General features: G+C 40.6%; 1 protein-coding gene across 9 annotated transcripts in view; it reads left to right on the forward strand.

Moving 5' to 3' along the window:
• The window catches only part of tanc2b (tetratricopeptide repeat, ankyrin repeat and coiled-coil containing 2b), a 173,561-nt gene that overhangs the window by 44,696 nt on the left and 102,209 nt on the right, over positions 1 to 26,656 (forward strand). For 6 of the 9 annotated variants that reach the window (XM_037754845.1, XM_037754840.1, XM_037754847.1 and 3 more), the window contains one exon: positions 2,779 to 2,884. In XM_037754845.1, coding sequence (XP_037610773.1) covers positions 2,818 to 2,884 — 67 coding nt within the window. In that variant the 5' untranslated portion in view covers positions 2,779 to 2,817. Of the gene's footprint in view, positions 1 to 2,778; positions 2,885 to 20,699; positions 20,837 to 26,656 lie in introns of those variants that run through there. The other 3 variants (XM_037754842.1, XM_037754844.1, XM_037754848.1) reach the window with 2 other exon arrangements.

Genomic DNA, 26,656 nt, shown 5'->3' on the forward strand with positions numbered 1-26,656 from the left:
GCATATATGTTTTAAAGGAATACTTCACCCACAAAATGACCATTTGCATATCAATTACTCACCCAGTGTTACCTTGAATTCTTGAAGAAGTCTTGATGACTTGAAGTAAAAAGGGTTTCTTGACCTCCGACCTCAAGATATGTGAATGAAAATGGTTTCGATGGGTACCCACGAGTCTCCTCTTTACAGACATGCCCACTTTATGATAATCACATGCCGTTTTGGGGCAAGTTATAGTCAGGTCAGCACACTGACACACTGACAGCTGTTGTTGCCTGTTGCGCTTGATTTTGCCATGTTATTTGAGCATATTTTCTATGTTAAATGCAGTACCTGTGAGGGTTTCTGGACAATATTTGTCATTGTTTTGTTTTGTTAATTGATTTCCAATAATAAATATACACATACATTTGCATAAAGCAGCATATTTGCCCACTCCCATGTTGATAAGAGTTTTAAATACTTGACAAATCTCCCTTTAAAGTACATTTTGAACAGATAAAAACGGATTAATCATAGACAATCATGCGATTAATCGTAATTAAATATTTCAATCAATTTACAGCCCTAAAAAAAACAATTTTCTTCAAGAATTCAAGGTAACACGGTGAGTAATTGATATACAAATGATCATTTGTGGGTGAAGTATTCCTTTAAAAAATGTTGTTTAAGAGGAATCGAAGGTTCAACCTCATCACAATTTAGGATAATCTGCACCTACATTACAGTCAAGTGTCTTAGGCCTACCGCTACTCCTACTATAGTCTGGAGATTAGTCCATTTAGTCTTAAATTTAAGAGAAATAATCCATCCTAAAACACTCAAGAATAAAATAAAAAAAATCACAAATGAATAAGCCAAATTTTGATGTTGTATGACTCAGTTTCATCCCACCTGACTATAAAATCATGTGTTGCCTCATTGTGAATGCCATGTCCCCAGTGTCCCTCACACTGTCTGTAGTATTACGATCCTGGAAGCCTTTTAGACCCCCTCTCAAGGTCAGGGGGGGATTGTGAAAAACATTAGTTAAGCAGGGTTGGGGGGAGGGGGTTGAGAGCTTTTCCATGTCCTCCTCTTTGAGGTTTTTTTTTTAATTGTTTGGGTCCAAAGCCGGCTCCTCAGCTGGAGCTTGTCTGTGGGGCTTTGCTGAGTCACTCCCACCTAATGGAGAACATCTGCTGCCATGCTTTTTACTACTCACAGCAGAGATATGTGTGCCTGTGTGAGGGAGGGTGAGGTGGGAGGTGGGGGATTGGGGGTGGAGAGGAGGAATTAGTGAGATGGAACAAGCTGCAGGCAAGAAATGAAGACAGTGTTATGGTTTAAGGTGTGCTTATCTGTCAGCATCGTTGCTCCTTTTTTGTACTGAATCCTCAACCTCCACCGGCTGTACTTTTATGATACTGTACAGTACATCGTTTATGTTATCTCTGCCAAACTTCTGTTCTACATGCCTTTACTGATTGTGATTATTTTTTTTCTTTTCTTTTTCTTTTTGAGTGTTTAAGGAGGAATTATTTCTCTTAAATTTAAGCCCAAATGCACTAATGCTATCACCAGACTACAGTAGCAGTAGGAGCAGGCTTAAGACACTTACTGACTGTAATGTAGGTGCAGATTATCCTAAATTGTGATGAAGTTGGGGTGACCAGATCCCAACAAACCAAATGTGGGACAAAGAATGTTTGTGGGACACAATGTGGGCTGTGAGGTAGTCTTAAATTTTGATATAATGTCTATCTAACTTAAATAATAAACATTTCTATTCTGCCTTTTATCTTATAACATCTCTATGCTTTGCCCGAATGCATCCATTGATCGGCACATCTCCTTTTGAGCCGCACGCTTCTTGTGAGACTCACATGAACTATATCGCTTCATGACGTATTCCCCCCCGAAAAATAACTTATAAATACTTATAAGTAGTTTCACAGTCTTTGTTGTAGCTGCTCTTCCTTGTCTTTGTGGTAGTTTCCATCATATTCCGACTAAATCTGCATAGCTTGTGACTTTACAGTGACTCGCATTTTTCCCCGTTGGGCATATAGCGTAGCAAAGACGGTGAAATGTTAACCTGCACTTGACACACGTGTGCGCAGTTTGACAGCAAACACAGCCTCGTGATGACAGCATTCCCTGCTTTCATCACAGCCATTGGATAAAAGCCAGATTTTAGAAAAGCGTCTATCCCGCAGTGGTTTGACTTTTGAAAACTAGAGCCTAATGAAAATGTGGGACATCGTTTCAATATGTGGGACAACAATAACTGGGAAAAATGCTGTGCTGTCCCTCGTAAAGCAGGACACCTGGTCATCCTAGATGAGGTTGAACCCTCGATTCCCCCCAACAACTCTATCCCTAGACAACATTTTTAAAGGAATACTTCAACCACAAAATGATTATTTGTATAACAACGACTCACCCTGTTACCTTGATTTATTGGAAAGAAAAACTGTTTTTCTCGCATGCCTCCAACGGTGAACGAAGAATCAAAAAACGGAGAAAAGTCCTGATGAATTGAAGTAAATGGGGGCCGCGTTTAACAACAGCAAGTAGATCACACAACTCGTGGAATTTGGTTTATGTTGCTTATCCTTCAATTTATGTAACAATGATATAATAACAAAGAGGAAGTAAAAGCTCTTGCACTTTTTGTTGCGTTTCCCTGATATCTCTCATAATGCCTTCATTCTGTTGGTAACAATATCAGTTAGATCTCACAGCAGACAGTTGGTCAAATATTCATGTTTATTGTCTTTTCTTTTCTCCCAACAGATTTTTCCCGTAGTCTAGTCCAGGGCATCTGCTGCAGTCATGTTTAGGAACAGCTTGAAGATGTTGCTGACGGGAGGGAAGGCCAACCGCAAGAGTCGCAGCAGTGGTGAGTCTGTCGTCTGATGCCCGCCACAAACAATGCCGCATCAACCTGTCAGCGCACAGAAGGTGTTCACTAGTTCTGTGGGTGTATTTTGGGAAGCAGGAAGACGCAGCTCAGAAGCTGAAATGTATTTTTGGTTCTTAAAGAGTAATCTATGACTGCTAAAGACCCCATTTTCTGCTTAAAATAGATCCAAACCAACTCATCAGTTCTGCTGCTTCAAAGCTTTACCTCCTGTCGTGAGAGCCCCAACGCCACTTTTCCACTGCCGCTTAAAATATGCTTTGGTCATGCAGTGTCATGCTGTACTGTGAAGATTCTTGTTTCCATTGTACATTCGCAGCCGTTGCTTTCTTCATTGTGTAGCCTTGCTTTGGAGCACGGCCATAACGCGACCAGCTCAACCAAACTCAGTAGCACCTGCTTAATGTAGGTTTCACTGCTGTTTTGTCGCTGGAGGTTTGTTTCACTACGTGCCTCTTCCTTCCTTCATCTAACATATAGGAACCCAACTGTTTAACGATGGCTTTCCTTTGCTGTGCCATCAGAGCCGTAATAAAGGCACAGTGTTAATAGCTAACTCAACACTTCCTGCAGCTGTTTCACGGTAAAAGTTTCCCAGCAGAGACACACTTTCTGCAGGTTGGATGAACCTCAAGTTTTCAAGGTCAAGCTGGACATTTTTGTTCTTGTTGTGTTAAAACATGGTTCTATCATGCAGGTGCAGGGTACAGTCTGAAGGTCTTGAAAAGGCCTTGCAAAGTCTTAAATTTCATTTACAAAGATCTTGAATATATTTTCTTGTCTGCTGTAGTAACAGTAACTTTATGGGCCGTACACATAACCACATTTTTTGCGCCCTCAAATCCATTGTTCTCAATGTAGATGTGCGAAAGGTACGCTCAAACACGAGAGCGATGCCGTTGCGGCGTCCAAACGTTCCCAAGCGCCTATTAAAAAAAGTTCAACTTTTGGAATAAGCGCAGCGCATGTCATGTGACGAGGAACAACCAATCACAGCCGGCAGATATCTTTTCTTTCCTCCATATATCAGTAAATATATGGAGGATAATTTAATCATATTAGTGCAGGACTACCCAGAGCTGTACATCTGTCCCATGGACTATTTTACTGGCTTCACGCTTTCCGTCCGAGGACGTCACATTTATCTTTGTTTTGACTTTGTTAATTTAGTCAGTGAGGCTTACTGCTAAATTACCGCAACTTCATCATCATCCCAGCACACAGGTTTTGGTTACTTAGTAACGGCAGGTGCGACAGGAGCGCAACCTCCCAAGCACCTTGGAAAGAAAAAAGCGTCACTGCTGGCGTTTTCCACACGTTTTTAGATGCGGCGTGTGTACGGTCCCTATCCGGTTATATGTTTTTTTTGTGTCTGATTGCGGTCTGTTGGGAGACGTCATACATCTATTAACTAAAAGTGTGATTGTTGCAACTGTCTTCAGTCCTTTTTTTGTTGAGCTCTCTCTATCGAGTGAATGTCTGTCTTAGGTTCACTCTTGTTTTACCTCGGTTGTTCCACCGTCTGCCATTTCCGCTACCTTGGGAGAGCTACCGATGGCTACCAGAGAAAACAAAAGCGCTATCCTCTTCCTGTTTTGGTTGCTCAATGGTTGACGCACTTTGTACCCGGTGGCAGACAGAATGACATAGTGAAAGCAAGCCTTATAGGGAGGCAATCTAAACGCCGATGGTGTCATTATTCTATACGCATTACATTGTGCAATCAACATTTACTTCATTATGATAAGTTAAAGCAAAATACTTGTCTATTGACACTTTAATTGGTTAATCTTCCATCCATTTTCTGCAGCTACTTTAGGTCCAGGTCACGTGAATTAATTGATTATATTACTAATAATTATTATTTTATAGCTGGGAATTGAGGAAAAATATTTTATATAAATGCCAATAAAATAATGTACCTAATAAATAATAATAGGCCTTATTGTCCCTACTGCTTTTCCATCATTCTTTGGTTTGGTATGATCAAGTGTTCATTTTATTTGGTATTAAAAAGGTCTTTTAAACGTCTTTAATTTGGTGAACCGTGCAGAAACTTCCCAGCATTCGCTGCCAAATTAAACCCATTTCTCTGTGTGGTTCACAGACCAACCTGTAAATCCCTTTTCCCGCCACAGTCTGGTGAAATTACTATTAAAAACACGGTAACCATGTTACTCTGAGGATCTTGGTAAAACCACATGAAACCTTTTGTTCCTACACTTGCATTACTGTCACTCAGGCCTTATAAAGCTCTCACTCAGAGGAACAGGGCCTTTTGATGTGGTAGATAATCCCAGCCAAAAGCAACACTTGGGAGAGCTAGGAGTGTTCATTTTGTAAACCGTGCAGTCGCTCTTCTCTGAATGTAATAAGTTTCGGGTTATTGCCAAGGCAATGCAACAACCTCCACTCTCTTAACTGTCTCCCCAGAATAGGGTCTTTATTATGGTATGAAAATGTGCTTTCTGAGGGCTTTCGTCCAGCCGCCCACTCGATTTGCACAGATGAATTAATTTTGTAAAGCTTGAAATAACCCACAGTATATTATGACACCATCTCTTCTCTCGACTTCAATGGATGTGTTTGTGAAAAATCTGTGTTTGAAACTTTTTTTTGCCGTGGTGTATTGATACTTAAATTTAACCAAATAGCCTGCTGAATGTTTGATTATCATTTAAGGAAAGTTATTCAGCGCGTGTCACTGTACTGGTTGTCATATCGTGATTTTATAAAAAGCGTTTGAGATTTGTGGCACCATTAAGGTGTTGAGTTGAAGACATTCAATAGTTGCACTTTTCCCAGTATTCATTTTTTTAATATTTTGAGTGTTATGACATTCATTCTTTTTAGACTTCAGGAGGCCAGGCTGAATTTCAGGACAAAAAATCCCTCATTTGATATTTGACTTCCTGGTTGTTATTGATCATACTCAATTTAAAATCTGCAACGCTTTTGTTATCTCTCAGCTGCTTGCTGAATAAAAGCCTTTAAAAAAGGGCCGATGGCGTTTTTTTCGTGCGATTAATTTGCACGTTAATATTTTTTTTTGAACTGTTGTTTTGTCATGAGTACTTTCACACAGAACGTGAATATTACGTGGCGAAAAACTGCATACTTTTCCTTGGAACGAGGTTGATTTTCTGAGCTTTTGCACCGCGAATAAAGGCATCAACCAATCACGTTGTACGGAACCAAATGAGTTGCATCTATATTTATGAAACAACAACACAGAGGCTCTGTAGTCTGAACCTTGACAAAGGCAGCGCACACCAGATCCACTCCTTCCGTTCTTACCTTTCACAATAAAAGCCCTTGACATGTAATATTCGCAGGCATTTTTATGTCGTTTATTCGTCACGGCCCCGGTGTGTAAAGGCCTTAAGACTTGCTGCTCTAAAGCTTCTGAAGCTACTACAGTATTATAATAGTCAGTGAAATCACATTTTTCTTACAGCTGACTTGCATTTTTATTAGGTCTGACGCAAATGCTTCAAAGCTTTGATCGTTGCCATGATATTTTACCTCCAAATCCCTATTCGAATGCTTTGTTTTTGAATTTTTTTATATATAAGTATGTAATAATAATGTATAATTCCCCAAATACATCTAAATAAGGAATAATCCCACAACAGTATTCATTATTCATATTCCACATTAATTATTATTAGTTATTCTCAGATGGATATCGCTGTTTGTTGTGTGTAGAGGTGTGTGTGTGTACATTAGTGCAGCAGCAGCTGGACTAGCTTTGATTATTTCTCACCGAAGCTTCGACAGCCCTAATTTTTAGAAACATCACCACCAAGAAAAGATGAAATTGCATTGCAATTTTTCACAAAGAGCTGCTCTGAAATCTTTCACAGTGGGTGTCAATAATCAAAATTAGACTCCTGCTCATCAAGTAATACATATACATGCAGTATATACACAATGCATCGGTTGATTCAGTCACTTATATCGTGATGCCCTTCACTGCAAGGCTTCAAGGCTGAAGTGAACTAAACCTGCCTCCTCTCTGCCTTCAGTGTGTTTGTGTATTTATGTGTGAAGTGGAGAGAGGAGACCACGCAGTAGCGCGTGACTGGAGTACCCTCCAGTGTTTTGATATCTGTTGCCGTCACTTTGCAGGGAATCCGCTCCTCCCAGCAGACGAGTGCTGATCTTACAATATGGCTCCCGCAGTTTCCTACAGTTTGTAGTACATACAGTATGTACACGCTCAACTACACACACACTGGCACTTTTAACCTTTATTTAAAGACACAATTTACTTACATAGTTGTTGGTTATGACACCCAGACATACCTGTGTATACACAGACATTTTTTCTCTCAGCTGCTCTCCAAGGACATCTGGAGGACTGGCTTTAGCAACCCTGACTTATCAGCTTATGGCAGACAGGGAGCGCTAGAAAGCTGCATCCCACTCCTGCTGCCGTGGGAGGAGCACTTGGCTCAAAGAGAGCACTTGCCACTCTAAAAACTGCCCCTATGTGCGGATGCAGTGGCTGCTGAAAATGGTCTTTTAGTTCAAGTGTGAGATTGTGAGATAAGATGAGCGTCCTCTGCGTTTGATGCTGTTTCAAGTGAGCTTCTGGCTTCAGCAAATGCTTGAGCTGTGAAGGGGAATAATATACCCTCTAATCTGAAGACAACAGATGAGCCGGCTGTCCCTTGATCTGCACTGGAGACATTGTGTGAGCCCCGAGTTACTAAGCTGGTTGAATGGCATTTTTTTAATTGAATAACACAGATTAGCTGCTCTGATTGTGATGATGCTCTATAAATCTCTATTGTGACGCACTCAGGGAACAGGCTGTTATCTCTCTGGAAACTACATTGTGTGTCGCCTATTTTGTCCTCAGACTGCTAGTCATAAAGATATAATAGCCAACTAAGACACTGCTTCACTGATTTGTCCTGTGGGACACATTTTGACACCTGTAGTTTTCTTTCATTTGTTTCCGAAATGACAAACAAGCTCCATTGTTGCCTTTTGAGTAGGGCTGGGACAATACACATATCTCCCGCTTCGATACTATCACGATACTTGGATGCCGATTCGATAGGCTAAGTATTGCGATTCTATAAGAATTGTGATTCAATATTACGATTTATTGCGATTTTTGTTAACCTTTTTTAACACTAAACCATGGGAAAAAGTTGAATCATACATTTCTAGGGACTTTTACTTTGGAAAATATCCAAATTAATACAGTAAAAATGTTTGATTTTCAGCATGTATGTAGAATAAATACATTTCCCTCACAAATTAGTGGTATTTTCTTTTTAATTTATAAGGGACATGCAATGTTTTATACTTCTGGTGAATATAATCCAATCAATCTTATTTCCATATATGTATTTTGTACATACAGTTCCCTTTGTTAACACCTTATTTTGAAAACTAGACGTAGTCACGTGTATACTTCTACTAACTTCGCCAAGCTCCGTTCTCTTTATCCATCCATGGTCAGCTTCATCGGGGCCGTTTGAATGCATTTAACATTAATGTCAGTATATGGGTGCTCTGCAGTTGTAGCGTCGGCTGGCTTGACCGCACGTTACCGCAATACGATGACGTTTCCTGTCCGTGACAGAGTTGGCATGCAGCTTTAGCCGTGATGTCTAGCTGCGGCTAGACAGTCAATACTTTACTGTATGTGTAGTGTTTACCACTTTGGATTTAAAATATGAGTATGCAGGTCATATCCACGAGGACCCTCCGCCGTTTTCTGCTTTGTCGGCTCTCTGCGGTTTGTTTTGGTTGACGGATACGGAACGGACATGACGTCACGTTGCTCAGACTACAACAATAAAAGCGGTAACTTCCTTCTACCTCCACATAGACTCAAATGAAGCAAATATATCGATTCTGGCATTAAAACAAATTTACAAAAAAAACTGTCATCCTGCATCGTCATCGCTATATGGAATGAAATAAAATTTCATGTGCATTTTACTACACCTTTTATGTTTTATTTATGTCTGGTACCTACATTATGAAGCCTGTTTTGTCCTCAGACACTGTCATTAATACTTGAGTCAGTCTGGAACGTGCTGCCATTCCTCTCACTCCACAACCACTCTGTCATTAATCAGACGCCTTTTACGATCTGAAGTGAATGCTCACTGTATAATCTCACACCCTGAGATTCAGGCTGGTTAAACAAAAAGGACAAATGTCTCGCAGTCACAGCAGCAGCAGTGTTTAGATATCAGAAACGCTCCGAGTCTGTTCGTTAAGACACAGATCAGACTTCAACCGGTGGATGTGTTTAAGCCTTTCTTTGTCACAGAGCGGCCCACTGTTTCTGTTGCCGGCGGCAGTTTCATGTAAGTACACCCGCCTGGAAATCCAAGATGTGAATGAGAAAGAAAAATGTCCCCTCATGGTCTCGGCTGTTACATTCTAGCTCGAAAATGGAGGAGAGTGGAGGCGATGGTGTCATTTTTGTGGTGAAATTTTCACTGCCATGTCCTTCTTGCTCCCATCAGTGGGTCTAGACTTGAAACAAAGTCAACAGCCTGACACTGCAATTACAGTTTATGGCATTGGCTGATTGGAAAATGAGAAATGGGGTTGAAAGGTTGGGCCGTCTGGACAGGGAGCTGTTGCATGACTAATAAGCACTGAGAGAGATGGGCCTGAGCGTGGCAGTTGAGCAGACAAGATGTAGCTTACACGTGCTCACACCAGGAGTTGGGATTCATTTGGATGAAGGGTGTCACGATTCTCCAAATCCACGATTTGATTTTCAATTTTAAGGTCATGATTTGATTTTCAATTCAAACATTATTAGACTATGGGAGTCTTGATTCGTAAAGATCAGCAGTTCATTGGTTTGATGCCCTGACAGCTGTCATTTACACTTTCCAATTCTTCTTTAAATAGAGAACTGAACTCCCTTTTATTTAGAAAGTGTTTCAAAAGTTAGACTACAACAGTCTACGATAGAAAAAGCTGCATCTTTTCAATACCAGTATCTGTGTGACAACATAAATCCTTCTGCAGTGCATTACGGTTTTGTTGTTATTTACTGTTGCGCTTGTTTCTCTCCTCTCTTTTTTCCAACAATTAATCGATTAGTTGTCAATTATTGAATTAATTGGCAACTATTTTGATAATCGATTAATCGTTTTGAGTAATTTTTTAAGAATATTTTCTGGTTTCTTTCCTCCTCTGTGACAGTAAACTGAATATCTTTGAGTTGTGGACAAAACAAGACATTTGAGGACGTCATCTTGGGCTTTGGGAAACACTGATCGACATTTTTTTTATACCATTATCTGACATTTTATAGACCAAACAACTAATCGATTAATGGAGAAAATAATCAACAATGAAAAAAGGTGTTAGTTGCAGCCCTAACCGACATGCTTGTGAGATGGACGACTCTACAACTCACTAAACTGATCCAAACTAGCCTCTGTAGATTGGAGAAGGCTCTCTTGTCAACCTGGATGCTAACTGTTAGTTAAAATCATTCACTAAGGAATGTTCAGTATAAACTAACTTCATACATTTCCATTTCAAATAAAAGGTTAAAAGGCCTGTGATCAAAAAATGTCAGTTCACCCGAGAACACGGCGCTTTAATGCCGTCCACGTTTCCTCCCTTCAGTCAGACGTGGAACGTTCCAGCAGCTCGACAAGTCTGACGGGCAGCAGGTGCTTGACAGGAATCAAATCGGTCCCCCTTATCACAGCGCTCTAATTGATGGCTCATTTTCCACAGTGGTGGAGAAATCTAATTAGAGATCATCAGATCAGCAAACATGCTTTGAGCTCTAAGGCACGAGGAGTGACACAACAGTGAGGCCCGATGCAGTGTAATTATTGTCAATCTTAAACTGCAGATAAGCCCACCTGCACTGCACAAGTTGAGTAAGTTTCTCCTCTCAAATGTGACTTTAAGATACCTTGAACAAGTTGATTTAAAACATATTGGCCAGTATTAAGCCTATACTTATTACTGCTGCCAAGGAGGTTTTCTGGTTCGGCTTGTTTGTCAGCAGGATTATGGAAAAACTACTGGCCTGATTTTTATGAAACTTGGTGGAAGGGGTGTAGCATGGGCCAAGAAAGAAGCCATTAAATTATCGGAGCGGATACACGCATCATTTTTCACTTATGGAAACAGCCTTGGCGGAGGTCTGCGCTCTCCGAGTGCCCTTTTAGTTTTATTTATCTGTTCACTTCACATGAACGAGAGGGTTGATCAGACGGAGCGTAAACGTCCCTGCTACATTTTAGTACTTGTTTTTTTTGTGATTAAATTTTTATTATTATATGGACCGAAGAGATGTAGACATACAATCAGCAATACAGCAGTGCATAAAGGTAAACAAACAAAACACTGTATATAAAGGACTGGTCAGTAAGATTTAACAATAATATGAGACCACAAAAAGCACACATATTAAGTCACTATAATGGATGCAGAGGAATATACATGCATAAACATACATCTAGACATACAAACATAACATCTGCAAACACCTCATGCACATCCAACGCTAATATAAACAGTACATATATACATATACATAAAAAGATGCATACTGACATATAATACATACTAACATATTGCACATACATACATTGCATTCCAGTATTTTCAAAATTTGTGAATTAATAATGTGCTAAAATTACGATTAAATACAAGGTGAAATGTTCATAATGGAGACTGCTTGAATTGTGGGGGTGATTTTTTTTATTATTTTCATGTTTTCATGAATAAATCTTTGGGTTTGTCTGCAATTCAAACCCCGTTTTGTGCACTGAAAATGGAAAATCAAGCGTGACATGGAGATTTTTGCTCTATGGACAGAGAAACCTGACTGTAAATGGGCCACATTAACTGCCATTATTACAGTATGCTGCACTTTTACGTGCCACTATTCCAAAGATTTTGCAAATTTGACCAGATAAACGCACAATCCTTTGTTTTCATATTGTATCTGTTGATTTTTTAGGTATTTTGTGAAGAAACTGGAAGGCATGGACTATTCAAAATAAGTTAATAGTTAATTTAAAGCCCAATATATCATTGCTATGCTAATTCTTTGAAAAGCAATTATCCAGTGGTTAAAATAACTTTTAGGTTTCTTGTCTAATCTGTAGACTAAAAATCACCAGTTATATCCAGATCTACCATTTGCACGCATTATTTCGTTTTATTTTTGCTAATGTATTCATGAATGATTTCATCTGTTCGGTAGTCAGTGTGCTGTAAAATCTAATAAATGCGATGGAAGCACATGTATATGCAGATGTTGCACATTTCCATATATATTGCTACGACTTGCATGCAAAGCAAGCTATGGAGTATCCAGTGAACATCAGTGACTGTGCGTGGAAAAATTAATCATTCCACCTATCAGATAGATGTAAGAGGCTACAGGAGCAGCAGCAGCTTAATGTGAGCTGATTCTGGCAGATCTCCACCGAGCGACAGATTGGCACCTACTGCTCCACAGAATGTGCTCTTCCTTCCTGTATTAATGAACCCAGGGGGGAAAAATGAATGGAGGGATTTTCAGTGGACCAGGTTTTCATAACATGCACGAACTCCTGCAGAGGGATACCATTTTTAGCCCTTCATTCGCACCATTCACTACAGATTATAAGATGTTAAAGTGGACTCAAATAATAGATCGTTTTTCTGTTAAAGTTGGGGTCGGCAAAGCTGAGATATTAGCAAGAGTACACTAGATTTTAAGCCTAGTGTTGCCAACGCTTTTCCAATGAAAGTAGTGAGCAGCACTAGCTCCAAATGTCACTAAATCTAGCGAGAAAGTCACCAAGTCGGCAACACCGACAGTCCGTCGCTTCAGGCGTCCCTCCAAACCTCTCCCCTAAAATTATCATTATGAATATAAACAACGAACATGGCTATTATTAGTACTCACAGCTGTCCAATGACAGGCCAAATGAAATGATTGGATGGTTTATACACTACCTATCATACCTTTTAAGCACAAGCTGCACAATTGATCACAATTTTATCAAAATCACAATATACTGGTCTACTGCAATTTTCAAAATGCAAGTGCAATATTTGTTAAAGGCAAAATGTGTTGTATTTTAAATTAAATATTGTGGTGCTGCAGAGATGTATGTTCTGGCCTTCACATCATAATCTACAGACTAAAGAAAACATCTTTGTTTTTTACAGGTCACCACAAAAATCAGAGCATCATCATTTTAATGTGTTTTTCATTGAAATTGAGAATTATGATGTAAAAATGATCATTCCCCCTAATATCACAAATCATATTGCAACTGCAATGTCAGTCAAAATAATCAAAATTATACATTTTTTCAAAATTGTGCAGCCCTAGTTGGAAATGATTTCATTATTCATCAATCTAATGATTATTTTCTTGATTAATTATTTAAAAAATGTCAGAAAATTGTGAAATATACCCCTCAAATTTCCCAGAGCCCTTACCCAGTGTCTTCAAATACCTTTTGTATAACCAACAGTCTGCCGGATGATGCTAAAATGATGCGGTTTGCATTACCTGGACCCTCGCTGGCAAATGAGCGGTGAGTTAACGGGGAAAATCTGCAAAGTCTCCCTTTTAATCAATCATCAAAATAGTTGCTGATATACACCGATCAGCCATAACATTAAGACCACTCAGAGGTGAAGTGAATAACATTGATTATCTCGTTACAAAGGCTCCTGGCAGTGGGTGGGATATATTAGGCAGCAAGTGAACATTTTGAACTTTGTGTTGGAAGCAGAAAAAATGGGCCAGCGTGAGGATGTGAGCGACGTTGACAAGGGCCAAATAGTGCTGGTTAGACGACTGGGTCAGAGCATCTCCAGAACTGCAGCTCTTGTGGGATGTTCCCGGTCTGCAGTGGTCAGGACCTACCGAAAGTGGTCCAAGGAAGGAAAACCGGCGAACCGACGACAGGGTCAGACCTGAGGCTCATTGATGCACGTGAGAGGCGAAGGCTGGCCCGTGTTGTCTGATCCAATAGAAAGGTTAATGCTGGTTCCGATAGAAAGGTGTCAGAACACACAGTGCATCGCAGTTTGTTGCGTATGGGGCTGCGTAGCCGCAGACCGGTCAGGGTGCCCATGCTGATCTAATGTTATGGCTGATCGGTATATGTTCTGTCATTTCGGCTTTGCTTCATTTGTATTCAGCTCAGGTTCGTTATGTTATTTCCGTTGTATCATTTTTATGTTGTAGAGCGTAGATTAATCCGTAAACTCCTCTTTATTTCACACTGCATTAGAAATCTCCGCATGTCTTAATTCCCTTTAAATGTGAACATTAAGACGCTGTGTAAACACAGACGGTAGACGGCGAGGCAGACAATGGATCAGTGAATCAATATGGTGCACAGCTGCCGAGAGGAGCTTTGACCTTTGGTTACTAAGGACGGCAGCCTGATATGTACAACCTCTTTGAGCTACACTGAGACGTGTCATTTAGCTTTCGTCTTTCAGCCGTTGACATTTATTTCTGAGGTGCCTTTATGCAGCGGTGACTGAGCAACTCTGCAGCACCAGGATCTGTCTGCTAGAGTGGACTTGTTATGTTGATATATGCATGGGTATAATCTGTTTTCCTCATCAGAGCTTGAGAGAGAAATTCTTCTTCGGTTGGTCTCGTTCCCCTCTTGAGGATTGTCTTGTATATTTTCCTCTTCTCTCCAGAAAGCTCATTACCATTTATTAAGTCTGTGAGACGCCTCAGTGTGGAGTCAGGCATGTGAAGGTTTCATGAGTGGTGACATGAAGGGTCATCAGTAGGAAGACCTCATCACATCCCTCGCCTGAGGCCTCGCCAGCCTCCTCCCAAAACAACAGAGAACAGGAGAAGTCGCTCCTCGCGTCGGGTCACAGACGGTGTAACGAGTGTCGACCAGGTGGGCGACACGGCCCCCGAAGCTGCCAACCTCATCGGCGGGCACCTGTGGCCTCGTCACCGGGTAACCATGGCAACAAATCTGTAGCAAAACGAAAGTGTGCTGAAGGTCAAAGACAATTCAGACTGACCGCCGAGAGGGCTCGGAGCCTTAAGAGAAAACTTGCCCGAAGTGTCAGCAGTGGCACTCTCCTATCTCGTGGAGTGTGGGAGGCACTTACGGGGCCCATCATTATGGTTCAGTGGCGCTACTTGATGCACATGCCGCCCTTGTCACAGCCACCCATGTGCCTCTAGTGAATTACCTCCTTTGAGTCCTTCAGGCTCAAGAATGTGACGGCCTGCAAACCTCTTCGACGAGCCTCTCTGAGAGTCATGGTTAGGGCCGGGAGATGTGGGCTGAAGTCGAGAGGAATCCACTTTTTTGGGGTTATATATTAGGGCTGTCAAAGTTAACGCGACAATAACGCATATTTGTTTTAATGCCACTAATTTTGTTAATTAATTAAAGCAACTTAGAGGCTAAATAACGAAGAGCGTCTGATTTAAGCATATTTTTTTATGTCTAAAAGAGGTGTGTTAAAGCTGAAATTTGATGTTAAGTAATTGTCCCCACTTTCATAATCGATTAATAATTTAGGTCATTTATCAAGACAAAATTGTTGTTTACATCTTTCAAATGTCAGGATTCATTTCTTTTCTCTGTTATATATCATTGTTAATTGCATATCTGTTGGTTTCAAACCGTTTGGTTGGACAAGACAAGAAATGTAAAGATGTCACCTTGGGGTCTGGCAAAGTGCGATTGTCAATTTCCCGCATTGTTTGACATTTTATACACTAAATGATTAATCAGTTAATTATAAAAAAACAATCCAGAGATGAATCAATAATGAAAACAATCATTAGTTGCAGCCCTAGGTAATAATAATTAACACTCTTCACACGTCAGTAGAGATGGCTGACAAGTTAATAGGGGCTCAGTAGAGTTGTGATGTGACTGAAGGCTGTAGCGTATGAATCACATCATTCTCATCAAAACATCCAGTTATGTGTCTCCACGCAGAGGCCTCTTTCACCGGAGACATTTTGACATGTCACAGCAGGAAACGCACCGGTGTAGATAATAAAATTAATGTTGGATGAATTCCCTTTCAGCGGCTTCAGTTTCACGGTCCTGGTTTTGTGCAGTGGGGATGTCACAATACCAGAAATTTAGTAGTCGAAATCATCCCTGTGAAATTCCAGGATTCTTGATAGCAATTTGATACTACAGTAAAAACACAAAAACAAAACAATAAATCCCATATACTGTGTAACATACACTCCTTTATTACTGTTTGCATACTGTTTTTTGTTACTTGGTACCAACCATGTCCTACTTGCATGTCGCAAAGGAGGCTAAATAACGCTCCAAAGTTACGCTAAATTTTGGCGAGGAAAAACTGTCATTGCCATTTTTAAAGGGGTCCCTTGACTGCTGACCTCAATATAAGTGAATGTAAATGGGTTCTATGGGTACCCACGAGTCTCCCCTTTACAGACATGCCCACTTTATGATAATCACATGCAGTTTGGGGCAAGTCATAGTCGAGTCAGCACACTGACGCACTGACAGCTGTTGTTGCCTGTTGGGCTGCAGTTTGCCATGTTATTTGATCATATCTTTCTATGCTAAATGCAGTACCTGTGAGGGTTTCTGGACAATATTTGTCATTGTTTTGTGTTGTTAATTGATTTTCAATAATAAATATATACATACATTTGCATAAAGTAAGCATATTTGCCCACTCCCATGTTGATAAGAGTATTAAATACTTGAAAATCTCCATTTGAAGTACATTTTGAACAGATAAAAACTGTGCGATTAATCATGGACAATCATGCGATTAATCGTAATTAAATATAAATATAAATGTGTTATTTTCACCTATTCTAAAATAGTGTATTTGAATATTTCTGCAATGGAATTACATAAATTGGGTATCACTGTAAAGCTGAGACTCTTGTGGATCAAATGAGCGCAATTGTATTCATGTGTGATGATGTTAGTCCCCATATTAGCCGTTTCACATAGTGGCTTTTGTTATTTTTACTCAGATTTTATGATTCATGGTGGTGTGTCTTTATATTATGACAGTTTTCCTGAAGAAAAAAAATTGCAATATATCGCCTTGCTTACAGTATCGCAATATATTGAATCATTGCCTCTGTATCATGACACAGCCCTAGCTGATAGCAGCCGGTAAGCAGCACAGTCCTGCATGGACCTAACAGCTAACGTTAACTAGTTAATTTCAACATGGATTTGTTGTTCGTAATGTAGCGTTATCAGGGAAAAAATCATCTCCTTGATGCGTCAATTGTGAGTTTACTGTGTCCAAACACATTTTATATCGTCCACGGGTCGGCGTTAGTCTCGAGTACCACCACATTTTCAGAATTCTGGCATTGACTTGGTACCGAAGTCAACATGTCTGCTGTTATTTATTTTTTCCTTTCATTTGTCACCTGTCCTTGTACAGTACATACAGTACTTTAAAAGAAAAGAAGAAGAAAGCTTCAAAGATAGTATACAGTTATTTCAGTTGCTGAGTAAAAAAAACACAAGACCGTCAAGTGCATTCTTTGCTGTAATAGCTGGTACTCAATGCTGCCAATAGTACTCAGCTGCACATTGTTCCTTTTGTATCACCATCGTCGCAGTAATCACAGTGAAGCACATCCTCTCATGCACTTTTTTTACTAGTACTCTGATGTGTGAAAGATGTGTGTCTTCTGTATTCAGCAGTTCTGGTTTGATTGCTGTCATAAATCTGTATGAAAGGCCTGATGCACGTCTCAAATCAGTACAGTACATGTAAGACTCTCTCAGACTGCCCACAGCGGGGTCTTGAATATCCCACTGACGGCTGTTCTCACAATCTTCTGAGTAATTTATCTCGCTTTGTGAAAGTACGGTTGACATTTAAATGGAGGCCGGCACAAGAGTCCGCGGCTGTGTCTCTCCCATGCGGCTCTTTTGTAAAAGCGTGCATTCCAGTTCTAGCAGTAGGGAGTAGGCAGCGTGATGCGTGGGTAAAAGAAGCGTTGGTCTAACCTCTCCTCCGCTTTCTGATCACAACGTCAATAGTGGGAAGTCTCACTCCCGTTCGCTCTGTCTCGATGTGTCCCTTACCTCTTGTTTTACTCACTTTCCTGCCATCCCTCTATGGCCTTTTCCTCTCTCTCTCATTTCCTTTCAGTTCCTTATGCTCTTTATCACGCTGGCTCCAAGCAGGAAGTTCCTAATCGCAATGTGAGAGCGTTTGTTGCATCCTTCCATCGGATAATTTCTGCTGGATCCGTGTCAACTCCCTACTCTATGTTAACGTTGACAGCTTGATTAAAGGGACGTGTTCACGGCTGAGGCGTGACTGATATTTAGCAGTTGCCGTTACTGTGACCTAGATATGGAGTCTTTTCTTAGGTGGCAACTGAGCAGGGACGATGTTGGCAGTTTTTTTATGGTCATGGAAAGCGATAGGCCTCGAACATGTGAACACTGGTGGGACCAGTCATGCATGTGTTTGCTGCGTTGCTGGGCACAGTGTCTTAATGGAGCCGGACACACGACTTTTGGATGTTTAGGAATATGAGTGAAAATCAGCATTTATTAAAATGTGAGTCTTATTTGGAGCTGTTTTAATGTTTATTGCTGACTGATCAATTAAGGGCAACTTTCATTTTCAATTAATCTGTCGTTTTTTTTATTTAAAGATTCAATATGTAGGATTCGGCGACTTCTAGCGGTGTGGTTGCAGATTGCAACCAACTGAGTACCCCTCCGCTCACTCCTCCCTTTCCAAGACTGCGGTAAACGTGAGCCGCCGAGTGCAAAACCGTGGTAAAATATTATAAATATAATAAATGTTTTCGGTCCAAAACGGCGACAGCAGCTTTTGTAAAAAAAAAAAACACAGGTGTCTTTTAGCTTCTATACTCTTTGACCAAAGTGTCTCAGCTGAAAAAAACGCTGCTCTTCGTTGCCCTTCTGTGTTCTGCATTTAAAAATAAACATGTATTTAATTAGTTTTAAAACTGTCTTTTAAATTATTACAATAAACGTAATAATAGCCTAACAGTAAACCTTATTTATATAGCACTAAAATCAGGATAAATTAAGTAATTTGCAAAAAAAGAGACTAATAAAAGCTTGACAGCGCTCAACATACCTCTGCCAATGTAGAGCTGTCCTTCAGATATGTTATTTTAATAATCAAAAGACTAGATTTCATTCAAATCTATCAACTGTCTGTAGAAAAGTCCTGCTAACTAACAAAGGAACAACATATTGGTTCTTTGCATTTACAAGGACTCGCCCCAAAACTCCTGTACACAATCGTACAATCAATTTTTTAAAAGTATTACTAAGAAATAATGACCAATATTGGTTGATTTTAAGCAAAAATTGCACGATATAATGTATTTAGGACCCTATTTCAGTATCATTGTTCCATTTTTTCCGCCCAGTCCCAATCCTAACGGACATCCTTCCCCTTCTGATGCACAGGACAGCAGATACACTCAGCTTGTAATTCAGATTTTAGAGGTGTGTACAGTTTGTGAGCATCTCTGCAAACTTCCATGAGCTACTCTTACCCAGAAGCCCCCTCTGCGCGTCCCAGCACACAAGACAATTTCACGAATCTTCACAGACTCATGTTTCAGCTTTAACTCCCCGATGGGCTCCGGTGTATTATTTCTCTGTGATACTGGAGCTCTAAAGATGTCGCCTATATCGATGTAGTCCATATCCATATAGAGGGCATCTTCTGCTGTACGACTAAAATAGAATAAAGTGAAGAGACAGTTTCAGATGTGATGTACTGAATGTGGACTTTCTACAAGTTAGGGACAAGTTAGGACTGAATTATTTAAGTAAACTATCCATTTATCTAGTCAATACTGCAACTATATCCTATGGATTAAACGCTTGTGCTGTATTTGTGGTCAACACAGCATGAAATAAGATATGTTTGGACCAAACATAAACAAAATTGTATCTTGTTTATACGTGATTTGAATCAGTTCGAATAATCAGTCAATGAAAAGACAACTTCTAAGTATACTTGGCTTGTAAAAAAATGACAAATTTATCCCACATTTATTTAGATGTAAGACAATACTCAATAATATTCAAATGTAATCATGACATTTGAAAATTGCATAATAGTTATTGAGGTCAGTTTTGGTAATAATTGAAAACTGCTAATAAGTCACGTCTAACAATAATGCAGTTGACAGATCTACACTTTAGATGCTTAAGCTGATGTTAACGTTGAACAGATTATGACTGATTCTTTCGCCCCATAGTCACCAAAGTAACACATTTTACACAAGTCACACATCTTCCGAACGTTCTGACTCTAAAAGCTTCACAGTCACCTATTTTGCGATTTGGAAATTGCCCTTTTTGTAATTGCAATTTCAATATAAAAAACAATTAATCATCCAACCTTATTAGCACAAGTAGAAGTAGAAAGAGCAGTCGCACTCGGAGATCACTGGCTTTGAAAGAGTTAAGGAATTCTGCCCTGGCTGAAAGAAGAGAGAGAGGAGGAGGAGGATGAGGGAGAGTTATTGCTGCCAGAGAGGAGGAGGAGGAGGAGGAGGAGGAGGAAGAGAGTGAGAGCGAGAGAGAGTTGCCGGTCTGCCTGTGTGTGTGTGTGTGTGTGTATGAGTGAGTGAGTGTGTGTGCGTGCCTACGCCGCTCAGTGAGTGTATGCGTACTGACACCTGGCGCTCGCCCTCCCTCGCTGCTCACATTGTGGAGAGCTCTCTGCCTGTCTGGGTCATTCTTTACCTCTCTCTCTCTCTCTTTTTCTCCCTCTTTTCCCTTCTATTCCCTCCCTCTATCTTTCTTTTCCCCCCCCTTGCGTTGTTTTGTTTTTCCTCTCCGTGCCCCCTACAGTCTCCTCCTTTTGTTTAGGATCTCCCTTACTATGGTGCAGGATTTTTATTGCCTGGGCAGACGAGGCGCTCGACTGACAAAGGTGAGCCGGATGAATCGAGGGCGGGAGGATGGATGGATTGATGGATGGAGGGATGGATGGATGGATTGCACGGATGTGGGAATCTCTGTTGTGAATGTAGGGAGTGGTGTAAAACTGTCTTTTGGAAAGAGCCACTATTCATCAACGCTTCAGCTCTTAATTGTATTCTCTCTCTCAGGATTTTGCTCGTTTCACGGTGCAAGTCTGAGCAGCTCTTGCGCTGGGTAGGCGTCTCAATGTGTGTTTTTAAAGGTGAAGGGTTCAAGTATGTGATTTCAGAGCAGTGTTAAGTGTCTCTGTTTTTTCACTGGTGTCAGCAGCTTGTGTCAAACCCTCTCTGCGCCTGGTGCGTTTGCTCTGTTGTGGCTGCGGTGTCACCTTGACCCAGGTATTTGGCTCCTCGCAGCAATCAGTGTCTTGGCGGCATTTGTGCCACACCTTAAGCACCGACGCCATGTGTTTGTGTGTGTTACTGTAGATAGAAACTGAAAATAAATATAGACTAGAGAGAACCAGAGAGGACATGGTGTCTGACAGATGGCCATTAGAAGAGAGAAAATTGTTTGGAGAGACGGAACTACAAGATCAAGTGTGACCTAATAGTGATTCACTGGGTTCTTCCTGTAATATCTGTCGCTCTTTTTGTCTTCAAGTTTATTAATAACACCAAGTATCTCTGCTCGCTGTCGCTGATTGGTTTCCACACAGTTATGTCACTGTTTTCACATCTCCATCTCTCTTCCCACCCCACTCCATCTACCTCTCTTCAGGGCTTCGTATCAAACCTCGATACAGACCACCGAAAACTGTAAAATACTGAAAGAAATCTATTTATTCTTTCATCAGATCAGTGGCTACTTGTGTTTAGACAACATTTTAAATGTGAGAGCTCCATGTGTTAGGAGTTTTGTAGAAAAACAAGATTATATTCTGCAAAGAAAGGTACCAAAAACTTATTGTTTTGGTTTTGGTACTGAAACTCAGCTTTACTCTCTCTCTTTCTCTCTTTCTGCTCAACCCTTAAAAACAACTCTCCTCTAAGTTCCCAAAGTTGGCACCAAATGTTTTGTCACACTCTTAGTCTTGAGTCAATCATCATTTTGTAAAGGATATCTCTGGTTTATTGCATCTTGGATCTTAATTTTGTAGCTTTGGCCATCATTTCCATCTGTCATGATGACTTTGTACTCACTGAGTTGATTGCTGAGATCTGGGATCACAGCGACGTCGTTAAAAATAAGTCAGAAGGGGCAAAAAACACGAGCACTGAAACAATCGGACAGGTTGTAAATAAGACAAAAGTTTATCCAAGTTATCTAAAGAACTTTTTGTAAAGGTTAAACCAGAAATGAGCTCACCTTTTATGTTGTAAATAACTCCTCATCGCACAGGAAAACAGAAACGTTTAGATATTTTCATTATTGATTAATCTGCTGATTATTTTCTGAATTAATGGATCATACATTTGGTCTGTAAAATATTGGAAAACAGTGCCACATCACAATTTACTGAAGCCCAAAGTGACATCTTAAAATGTTGTTTTGTCCGACCAACGACCCAAAACCCAAAGATATTCCATTCGCTATCACGAGACAAAGAAAAGCAGCAAATCCTCACGATTAAGAAGCTAGAACTCGGGCACGTTTGGCACTTTAGCTTGAAAAATGTCCGAAAGAGACAGTGTGTAGGACTTAATGGCATCTATTGGTGTGGTTGCAGATTGCAACCAACTGAGTACAACCTCCGCTCACTCTTCCCTTTCCAATACTGCGATAACGTGAGCCACCGAGAGCAAAACTGTAGTAACGGCGTTCGCCTCGCTTAGAGGCCATCGTTACCATAATATCACTACTTTAGGAGCAACGGAAGTCGGACGGCGGCTGGTGGTACCACGGTTTTGCACTCTGTGGCTCACGTTAACGCATTTCACAAGTGTGTCGGAGAATTACGATGGCCTTAAGGAAAGCCAGAGTTTGGTTTGTCCGTTATGGGCTACTGTAGAAACATGGCGGTGCAACATAGTGAACTCTGTGAAGAGAGGACCCGCTCCCTATGTAGATATAAATGACTCATTCTAAGGTAATGAAAACACAAAGATTCTTATTATCAGGTGATTATACACTAAAGAAAACATACTTATTCATATTATATTCCATTTCTGCCAATAGATCCCCCTAATTGTTACACACTGGTCCTTTAAACACCTCACTCATGAGATACGTGGCCTTCGCTGTGTGATTTAGCGCCACTGCCCATTTCCCCTGAAGCGTAATGAGCCTATTATTATATTTCATAAAAATGTCATGAGTTCCTCTGACGTTAGCGGGAGAAATAACTATAAAACGCTGCGGGAAACCTCGCAGAGATATGCTTAAATGTCACACTGTGTGTATTTAGTTTTGCTGTTATGGTTCGGATGATATTGGAGAGATCAGGTATCCTACTGGTATGATATTGAACATTTTCTAAAGCTGTCATGCCTGCTCACTAGTCATCTACTTCCTCTGTCACTCTTTCCTCTCCCCCTCACTCTGTCATCACTTCACTTACTGTAACTCTCTCCTTCTTTCTCGCAACACTCGATGTTACTCTCTCTCCCACCCACTCAGATATTTCTGGAGAACAAAAGGAGAGAGGGAGATAAAACAGTAGAGCGGCGAAGGCTTAATGTACCAGGCTTACGTAGGCTAATGAGTCCTCGCCGCTCTTCCTCCCATCCTCCTCCTTCTCATCCACATCATCTCATGACCAAACTTGTCCTCCTCACTCCTTCCTCTCAGGATCTCCCACCTCGGAGTCATTTCCCTGCTCATCTTTGTCTTCTCCATTCATCACGGACCCGCTTCTCTTCCTCCTCCTCCTTCATCTCTTTTCATCAATCCATATGCGCTCTTAAATTTTTTCATCACAGCTTCTTGTTATATCCGTCCTGCTGTTCCCTGCTTTCTTTTCATTCCTCCTGGAGTGGTTATTTTCTTACACCCCCTCATCTTCCTTTTTTGTCAAGTCCCACTCATTCCACCCATTCATCATCCATTTATTCTCATTATTACAGGTGCCATCCTTTGTCCTCACTCTTCCATTTCTAAACTATTTGTTCTTTTTCATATCTTCCAACTTTTTTTTCTTCATCATTTATCTTTTTTCTTCCTAATATAACACATATATAGACTCAGAAAAATCATGCATAAACAAAACAGCCTTCTGAGTTGTGCATTTGGCCGTGAGAAATATGAAATAACATGGTCGTGGCCCATTTAAATTTTTGATGCCATGCAGGACTTATCAGCCCCCCTTCTTCAGCGGCATCCTGTTGTTTTTTGCCAGTCGGGGGAAACTGGGCTTTCATTGTGCCTCTTGATGTGGATGGGCTCATTATTGCTGCTCAACGCTGTGTGCCTTTGAATAGCAGGAAGTGCCCATGCTAGCTGAGCATACTGAGGGATATTGTGTCTCTTTACACCGCATGATGAACGCAGCAAAACACAAACGTTGCATAAGAGAACGCCGGCGTTTGGTTCACTTAGCAATAAGCTGCAATTGCGAGGACCACAACAAGCAAGGCGTGGACTAAACCCACGCCAGCTGTGTGTCCAAATGCGTCCCGCCGCCTGTCTCTGTTCGATGGCGGTTATCGTGCCATCTCTGAATTCAAACCTACAGTCTGTCTATGTCTGTACTGGTCTGTCTGACTGTCTGGTTCCCCCCCTCTTCTCCTCCTCCTCCTCTTCAGTCTGTGGCAGCCATGTTTGCCACTCTCAGCAGCTGTAACTCCTGCTGACAGTCGCTGGAAGGAAGGACTGGATTTCTCCGGCCTCCGGATGAATTTATCCGCTTTGACACGTCTGATGATTTTGCCACACTTATGAAGACACGCGTACTATAACAGGTGCATCCCCGTTAGTGCTGAGATCAGTAGTTGATCGACAGAAAATGAATCTTGTACAATTTAAATAATCAATTACTCGGTTCCAGCTTCTCAGATGTGAGCATTTGTTGCTGTGGTCTGTTTTATATCATTATAAGTTGAATATCTTTGGGGTTTTTGGACTGTTGGGCAGAAAAAACAAACAATCTGAAGACACAACCTTTGGGTGTAGGAACTTGTGATGTTGCTAACTTCATCATCCGTCATCATTTTAGTTATCAACTGCACCCATTGTACACATAGGATGCTAAAATAATCCGTTGACAGGCTGAAATCTGATGTTTTTAGCTAGATACAGGTGTTTTGTTAGAGTACCGATTATGATGTGTTGCGCTCTGTCTCTATAGAGTCCCTCCTCTTCCGGTTTCACCCATGGGACCTTATTTTGGAAAATATATGTATGATAGTCAACAATGAGAGACAAATGATTTTTTGATACTGTTTGAATAACAATAGTCAATTTAAAAGAAAATTTTGCAAGTCAAGAAAGTTTGTCATAGGTTTGTCGGAGTATCATTTAGTTTTGTGGGAAACCGCTCAGTGAACTACAGCTCTCGTCTCGCACAATATACGTCACCAACACTACCTAGCGAGCTCATTTAGCTCTGTTCCACGCACAAATGAAACGTTATCTTACCTGATGTGTTTTATCCAGCGACTCCTGGTCTTTTTATCAGTGAAAGAACGAGCGAGACCCGTTGCTAGTGTGAGCTCATGAGTTTCCCAAACACACAGGCATCGTAGCTTCAGCGAGAGAGACGTCACTAACGCGACCTTTAGGTGTGTAGTCTTTCTAATTATGTATTTTCTTATACTCAGACAGTTTTACAACAAACTGAGACTTTTTTAAATTGCAAAATTATCTTTTAAATTGACAAACATCATATGTGTGTTTCATGGCGCAATTCAAACGAAATCAAAAAATGATTTGTCCCTCGCTGTTGACTACTGTACATGTTTATTTCTGAAATGGTGGTCCACTGGAAGGGGAGGGACTTCGCCTCTCTATAGTACCCAACGATGAGACACCCAAACAGAATTAAGTACCCAGCTGAAGGCTACGCATGAAAAATTGATGTAAGACCTCCATGCTGAATCTGTGAAAAAAAATAGAATACCCTCCCTCTCACACACACACACGCACACACACACACACACACACACACACACACACACACACTGACCCATATACTGGAGTTTGTGACATTGTTTTTTTCACCTATCTTTGAGTTCTTTGTACTCAACAAACACTTTTTGACAAATCTCTGTATTTAAAAGTTATTTTTATATAAACTTGACAGCAGTTTATTTCTGAGGAACGATTTAAATTATTATTTTTATTTTTATTTTTATTTGTAAAGATTATTGTTTGGCTTTTTGCTTTTATTTGATGGTGATAGTATAAACATGAAAGGGGGAGAGAGAGAGGGCAGCGAAGGGCCACAGAGGTGGACTCAGCCTTAATATATGGGCGCCCGCTCCACCAGGAGAGCTGGCTTACTTTAATACAATACTATATTCTGCTTTAGGTCACCCAACATGTCAAATATGTTGTCTAATATATGATACTCTAGTTGTTCAGTTGGATAGACTAGCAGTAAGGACGTTGCAGCAGCAGCAGCAGTTCAGGTTAGGACATGTGTTTTACACTTGAATCATTCTAAATATATACTGACTGTATTATAGGCTGTAGCTGTCATGTTAATGATAAAAGACATCCAGCCACATGCCGTAGCCTACTTTCTCCTCGCTGTGTATAAGTGTTGGTGTCTGCTGTGGCACTGCCAGCTCTACAATCCCCCAGTCTATTTTATATTTAATGTGTATTTCATAATTCAGGACTGCTTGTTTGCAGTTGTAGACCCATCTCCATTGCAATTGAGATGGTGTGT

Source organism: Sebastes umbrosus, chromosome 20 (assembly GCF_015220745.1).
Source record: "Sebastes umbrosus isolate fSebUmb1 chromosome 20, fSebUmb1.pri, whole genome shotgun sequence".
Taxonomy (NCBI): domain Eukaryota; kingdom Metazoa; phylum Chordata; class Actinopteri; order Perciformes; family Sebastidae; genus Sebastes; species Sebastes umbrosus.